A 7,793-nucleotide genomic window follows, 5' to 3' on the forward strand; every position below is an offset into this window, starting at 1 on the left:
GCCTCAAAAAGACTTGAACGTCATACTCAGCATTGACAAGCATAGATTGACACCACGTAGGAAAAAAAGTTAATGTTACAGCCAGCCCATTTAGCATGTGTATAAAGAAATGATTACTTTAAAAAAAAAAATTCAGACCACAGAAAAGGTATCATTTATTCTTACAGATCATCTGACCTACTCGGATGATCTTCAACACACTGACTCAAACCCTGCTACGGATTTCAATAGACTTTACTGTCTAATGTTTTTAAAACACAGAGCGCCTCCGCCTCTAAATATTAAAAAGTTTTAAATCAAAGAGGCACATAATATCAGTGAGATACGATTGCTACTCTCCTGACCTGACACCTGGAGAAGACATACAGCTCGAATTTAGGAAAGCACCTTCCATCACAACCCTGATACTAACCAAGGGTCCGGCCAAGCCCGCTCTTTCTTCTGAAGTGCTGGCCAAATCCATTCACACATCTCCCTGAGACTCGACCCAAGAATATCACCTCCCTAATTCAATGTTCTTAACTGTGAGGGAACACCACTTCCACTTTAATGGACATAAATAGGTCATTAAGCTCCTAGCAGTTCCGTCATTAAAGAGCTCCACAAGATTTCACTGAAAACAGCAACATATTTAGAATATTTAATTGGAAGCATCGTTATAACAGATTGCAAACAAAACACATGCCTCTCCAGAAACAACTGCCTGCAAATCAACCACCATGCACACTAAAATTTTGAAGTGGTATTTTAATTCATACAACCATAACCAGAAAGTTAAAACAAACCACTGAAATAAAAATAGCTATGTACATGGATGGGATGGGTGATCACAACCTCCGGCAATGGGTGGTAGTTCCACTCCAAGCTAGAAAACTGAATGGATTTACAATTCAGGAATCGGCAACACACTAGTAAGGCTGCCAGACTGAACTGTAGCTCAGCCATCTGAAAAAGTGTCTGGAGCTGCAGCATCACGTAAAGAACATTTCTTATGACCCACAGAGGTTTTACTCCATTATGTTCCATGGGACTGTAATGCTGTAAAATTATGGGACAAGATGGAGATGACCAAATAAGCTTCTATAGAGACGTTATTTACTTATTTAGGATATTTTTATGCTGCCTCTTAGAGGCCTGCTCAAGGAATCTTATGGTTAGTTCACTGCCAAGTTCACACATGTATGCAAATTACTTTAGTCTAGTGTAGTGGTGAAAAGCGGCAGGACTGTAATCAGGAGAACCGGGTTTGATTCCCCACTCCTCCGCTTGAAGCCAGCTGGCTGAGCTTGGGTCAGTCACAGCTCTCTCAGAGCTCTCTCAGCCCCACCCACCTCACAGGGTGATTGTCGTGAGGATAATAACAACACACTTTGTAAACCGCTCTGAGTTGGCATTAAGTTGCCTAGAAGGGTGATATACAAATCGAATGTTATTATATATTATATTATTATTATTACTACTGTTTTTAAAAATAACAGGCTTTAGGCTTGTCATCTTCAGGAACGGCATCTTCAGGCTCAAATGGCCCCAGTGGAAATTTAAAAAGTAAAACGTTTCTTCCCTGCCTGCTTCTAGATGTGATTTTTCCATGCAACTGGGGTGGGGCTGCTATTTGAAAGGCACAAATCCAATGGGGCACATGGAACAAATCAAAGGATTCTTCAGATATTGTTCTTGGGAATAAAATTTATATTTGCAGAATTTGAAACCTAAATGAAAACCAGTTCCAGGTTCTTTCTTGTTGTTCTTGTCACTATGGAAGAAGTATCAACACATCATTTAAAAAATATTCAGTTAAGTTTGCCATTTTAAAAGTTTCTATAAAGGAACTACAAGAGCGCATATAAACACATGTGATCGATGAGAATGTAATTATGCATTAAAACACCACAAACTTTGTTTACATGTTAAAATCCCTTCTGTTGACAGGACACTCTTTGGGCTGAAACTGAAAATCAAAAGAAGAAAAATCTCAACATCATAAAGTTGAGGCCTTATTATTTATTTTCTTTGGTCTAAAAATACTTTCCTTCAAGTATTACTTTTATTTGCTTCACTTATATCCTGCCCTTTTCTCCCAGGAGTTGAGGACAGAATTTCCCCTACTTATCCCATTTTATACCTCTGCAAGGTAGGTTAGGCTAAGAGATGGCAGCTAGCCTGAGGTCCCCCATCAAACTTAATAGTTACCCCAAGAGCTGAGTCCCAGTTCTTGGGGTAATATAAGCCCAACACACTGGCTCTCCAGGAATGTAAGCATGCAGACAATCAACTTGAAAATCAGTGGCGTCTTTATAACAAAGTTACACTGCCTCCAAGGTAAGAACAACATTTGCTGCTTTAGGGCGTTGCTCCATGCTGTGGACTAATGAAACACAATACAAAGTTCACTAGTAACAATGCTTAATTGTCTGATACACAATATGCAGGCAGATATACAACCACAAACCAAAATCGTTCACAATAGACAGAAAATATTCTGTCCACAATATCAGTCTTCAGTACTGCAGATTTCTGGAGTTAACGACTTGAGCAGTGTGAAAGGAAAGGAGAGGCTAAACAGCTCTAACACAACTCACAAGCAGGCTTAGAAGTCGTAGGTTTGCTGTGGGCAGGCACCTTGTGAAACACGACTCTGAGGAAGGCACTGAAATGCAAGCTTCAATCGGATGTACATAGGTCGTGTGTTCATCAACACAAGTTCTCAAGATTGAAGACTGTACGTTGTGTATGATTTTGGTTTGTGGTTGTATATCTGCCTGCATATTTTGTATAAGACAATTAAGCATTGTTACTGGTAAACTTTGTACTGAGTTTCATTAGTCCATAGCATGGTGTTATATCTAATGTTTACATTGTGATCCAGTTGTACCCTGTTAGGGCTTTGCTCTGCAGCACACTTTGGGGGGGGGGGCGAGTGGGGTGGATTTCTCACGGGTTCTCTGAGCAGGAAAACAGAAGCACTCCAAAAAGCTAGAAGGGCAGGCCATCACACACATCCTGGTGCGGCCTCTTAATACCACGGCTGATTTATCTTTCCTTTTTTTGTTGTACTCTAAACTGCCTTGGGAGCTTCTGGGGTTAAAAGGCAACCTACAAATACACTAAATAAAATGAATACATTAAACACTTTCCCAGAACATCTGGTTGACACAAAAGAGTAACACGTCACTGCAGTAGCAGCCAAAGGGGTTTCGCCTGGCCTAGAAAGTCTTGCGAGTCGATCCTAACCTTTTTCATTAGAAGAAATCTAACCGATTTCAACTGGTCCCAACAAGTCAGCATCCCTAGGACTGCGGAATCAGAGAACCAGCGTCAATTCTAAATGTACAGAGACACTTTTAAATGATGAAGAACAGTCTTACCTCGTCGTTGATCACTTCGGATTGCTCCTCCTCCTCCTCCTCCTCCAAATCCAAGTCATTCTGCCGCAGGTACGCTTGCAGCGGCAAACAGTGCTTCTTCTTAAATGCTAAGAAATCCATCATATTCCCTTGAAGGTGTTGGAGGAAAAACAACTCAATCAGGTACTCCTTGAAAGCTTCTTTCAGGACCTCCATTTGCTTCAGGTGGTGCTCCAAGCATTGTTTTCTCATCTGAGCTGCCTCTTGGGTTGCAGGCGGGATCTCCTCCAACTTCTTGGGCTTTTTCACCACGGCGCACACCGATGGAGCAAGGGGGAGACTCGTCAGCCCCTGGGCCATGCTGGCTCGGGAAGGACTCGTGGGAGGGGGTGGCGATGTCATCCCAAATGCAGACGGTCCTCCCACACCAGCGATCAGACCGCTGGGAGTCCTATCATATCCCAAGGGTCTGCTCAGCTGCTGCCCTTGCAGGACTTGCTGCTGCTGCTGCATGCCTTGGATAATATTGCTTATTTGCGGCGGCAGGTTATTTGTCGCAATGTGACCCGAGCTCGGTAAAGGCTGGATATTTGCCCCGCTAGCAACAGGGCTCTGCGGTCCAAGATGGTGAATGGTGCCACCAGTTTGCGAGTGGGGCTGTGACAGCCTGCGTTCTCTCACCGTAGCCGGTGCTCCTGGAGAGGAAAGTTGTACCTGAGCTGCAGCGCCTTGAGAGATCTGGGTGATGCCGGACCCTTCCTGATACACAAAGTGCCCACCATTTGAAGGACTCAAGCTGATCTGTCTGACAAGCACGCTTGCATCTACGAAGCCTCGCGTTGGACTCTGGCTGCACATGCCCAAGCTGGGTCCTGGGGTACCTGTCCGAACATTCGATATGGACTGAACTGGCACAGGGCTTGGCTGGGTGGGGCTTTGAGACTGAACCTGAGGGGGCAACGGTGAAGTAACTTGGATATAGGAGGGGGATCCATGCTCAAACCTCCTTTGCTGAGGACTAAACTGGAAACTTGGGGATGTTGGACTTGGGATCGGCAGAGGGGTAAGTGTGATCTGCTGGCTTCCTGCAGTTACCGATCCAACATTTTGCAGAGTGATATTAACATTCTGGCCAGCCACTGGACTTCTACTCATTATGAACTGTTGGATTTGGTAACTGGGAGACTGTGGCGCAGACGGGCTGGCCGAAGGAGCGAACGGTGCAGCAGGAGACTGCGGCAGATTTCCCTGCTGATCTTCACTCTCGCTGCCGGTGAAAGACCGGGACCTTTGGAGTTGGCGTTGCGCATTTTGAGGTCCGTTTCCATGATGCATTATCACCTTTTTAATGTTCTCAAATTCTAAAAAGAAATTTTAAAAATTCTGTTAAGGGAAAGAGTCTTCTGACAGAGTAAAGATATTGCATTTGGCCACATAATTCTCTTATTTCTCCATTTGTCACTCTTACCTTTGCCTTCTCTATCTTCTAAGCTACTGTAAAAAGTTAAACTCTAAGTTCCTCAGAATACAAACCTCCTATTTTGAGTGTTACCCTATAAAGCACCATGTAAACATTTTTTCCTTAATTTCCATCTGTCTGTGTATACACATGCCACTAAATTGGCTTTACTGTTAACACAAAACTAATTAGAATAATTATCTGAACATATGTGCTATGTGAAGGTGCTATTCAAATTGCTCCGAAAACAAGGGAAATTTTCACTTTCACTCTTTTGTTATCTACAAAGCCTGTGTCTCTTCAGAATTTCTGACACAAAAGAATGGGAACTGTGTTTTTTTTTTTAAGATCTTCATAGCAAGCCTAAATTAGTGGTCACCTATCAACCCAAAACTCTCCAGGATACAGGCAGAGTTTTGTCCCTAACATTATACTGAGTTTCACAGAAGTCAAGTTTTCTTACTGTTTTCTAGGTGCCCTAAAGCTTTGCACATGTTACCGAGGACCCTTAAGTCTCTCACATTTTTCGACTGCCAAATTTGCAACTGACAACGTGCAACAAAAATGCCTAGAAAAAAACGTGGCTTTCACTTTGATTCAGAGCTACCATTTCTAGCATGCCAGTCGGCTGTTATACTTCATAGTGACTTTCCAGACAACCAAATTCTAAGGAATTTCACAGTTGATGTGACAAGTCGAAGTGTAAGCATGCTCACTTTTACTGTGATGTTTTTTCTAGCAAGTTAAATATGCCTATTTATAAACTACTATAACTAATTCAAGTATTCAAGTAATTCAAGGCAGAAAAAATAGAAAAATGAAGGGAGATGGGACAGAAATTTTTAATGGTATGAAAGAACATAAAACTGATGATCTTCAATATGTTTTTCTCTTTGAATTTTTCTTTTATATCCATCTATCTTGAAACTAACTAAAACTATGAAGAGATGGCTCTGTAAAAACTAATAGGGCAACTCTGTGCGGTTATTCCTGCTCCAGCCTAGACTAATAGTAACACTGCATATATACACATTCACACAATGCCATAAAGAAAAATGTAAACAGTGGGGCCAAATGATCATGAAATGCAAGTAGCACAAGGTGTGACTTTTCTGAGGAGTACAGCTATGTAAGCACAGCAACCTTTGATAACAGCCAGCAGCGAGTGGGGATAATAAAACACACAAGAAATGGTGGGAGAGGCATGCCACAATTTATCCTGCCCTTCTTCCAATGAACACAGGATGGCATTGATGATATCTAAATCCCACCCCAGTTTTTATTTATCTTTTTAAAAATCCCATTCTTCTTCCATGGAATATAAGGCAGCATACATAAATCTCCCCTCCTCTATTTTAACTGTTTCTTGGATTTTCATCCTGCCCTTCTGCTAAGGAGCTCCTGACTCCACCTTCTCCACCTAACGCTCACAACAACAATGCGCAGTACATTCTAGAGGGCCAGCTGTCTTCATCAGCTGCAGCCAAAATAACTAACAAGGGTCTCAGTGCCTCAAAGACTAAGCAACATAATAATAATAATAATAATATTGTGGCACAACAGCTTCTGTAAGCCAGTACATCTGACTAGAAGAACCAATTTTTTTTGTCTGTCTCTCCTGTCAGATTCCCAAGGTATGAGCTTTTGAGAGTTGAAGTTCCCAAACTCTTACCCTGGAAATCTCGTTGGTCTTTAAGATGCAACTGGACCTGAATCTTGCTCTTCTACTGCAGACCAACAAGGCTACCCATTTGAAACTATCAGGCGCACTGGCTCACAAAAAGCCTTTTGTGCCATAATAAACAGGCTAACTTTTAAGATGCTGAATTATGTGTGTCTTCCTGGCTCTCCCCTCTCCTCTATCCCCACAACAACCCTGTAATGAGCATTATCTGCCCCCTTATAATCTACTTTGCAGGGATGCTCTGAAAATGAAGCAGGAGAGGGAGAATTATGTGAGTCTCTATGGCTCTCCTTGCCCTACTTTATCCTCACAACAACCCTGTAATGAGCATGCCTGGCCCTCTAGAATCTACCTCACAGGATTGTTGTGAAAATGAAATAGCAAAGGGGGAATTATGTATGTTTTTATGTCTCTCCCCACTCCATTTTATTTCCACCACAACCCTGTAATGAGCATGCCAGGCCCTTCAGAATCTACCTGACAGGGCTGTTATGAAGATGAACTAAGGGGAATTTTGTGTATCTTCATGGCTCTCCTCACCCCATTTTATTTCCACAACAACCTTGTAATGAAAATGCCTAGTTCTCTAGAATCTACCTCACTGGGTTGTTGTGAAAATAAAAACGGAAAGGGAGGATCATGTGAGCCTTTATGGCTTCCCTTGCCTCATTTTATCCCCACAGCAGCCCTGTACCGAATATTGTCTGTCTCTCTAGCATCTACCTGACAGGGCTGTTGTGAAGATGAAATAAGGGGGATTATGTGTGTCTTTATGGCTCTCTCCGCCCCATTTTATCCTCCGAACAACCCTGTAAGGGGCGTGAAGCTGACAGCGAGCGGCCCGATGTCACCCAGCGACCACGGGGCAGCGTGGGGATTCGAACCCGTGTCCCTCCGAACCGACGCTCCAGCCGCTGCACCCAACCGGCTCTCCTCTCCCTCGCGTTCCTTTCGCCTCCCAAGCACCCTCCTCTCCCCAAGGAGGCGTTTGCAACAGCCGCGGCCTTTCTTGTCCCTCTGCGGCCCCCGTTAACGAAAGGCCACCGCGGGGGGGGGGGGCGCGTTCCAGGCCCGGTCGGTCCCCTCAGGCGGGCCGGAGCGAAGCGCGGCCTGCACCCTCCGCCCGTTCCTCCCTCACACAGCCGGCCCGCTCTACCCTAACCCCTTCTCGAGGAGCCTGGGGCGAGTCCCAACCCCGCCGGCTTCGGCTCAAGCGTCTCCCTTACCGCCTCGAAGCCGGGCCCAGCTTCAGCCATTCGCTCCTCACAGGAAACTGGTCCGGAGGGGAGGGGGAGCGAAGACAGGA

General features: G+C 44.2%; 1 protein-coding gene across 2 annotated transcripts in view; it reads right to left on the reverse strand.

Moving 5' to 3' along the window:
• The window catches only part of EP400 (E1A binding protein p400), a 72,941-nt gene extending 65,148 nt beyond the window's left edge, over nucleotides 1-7,793 (reverse strand). For both annotated transcript variants that reach the window (XM_054996002.1, XM_054996000.1), the window contains exons 1-2: nucleotides 7,714-7,793; nucleotides 3,366-4,705 (exon numbers count right to left, since the gene is read on the reverse strand). In XM_054996002.1, the coding sequence (XP_054851977.1) occupies nucleotides 3,366-4,679 (1,314 nt within the window). In that variant the 5' untranslated portion in view covers nucleotides 4,680-4,705; nucleotides 7,714-7,793. The remainder of the gene's footprint in view (nucleotides 1-3,365; nucleotides 4,706-7,713) is intronic.

Source organism: Eublepharis macularius, chromosome 13, assembly GCF_028583425.1.
Source record: "Eublepharis macularius isolate TG4126 chromosome 13, MPM_Emac_v1.0, whole genome shotgun sequence".
In the NCBI taxonomy this organism is placed as follows: Eukaryota; Metazoa; Chordata; class Lepidosauria; order Squamata; family Eublepharidae; genus Eublepharis; species Eublepharis macularius.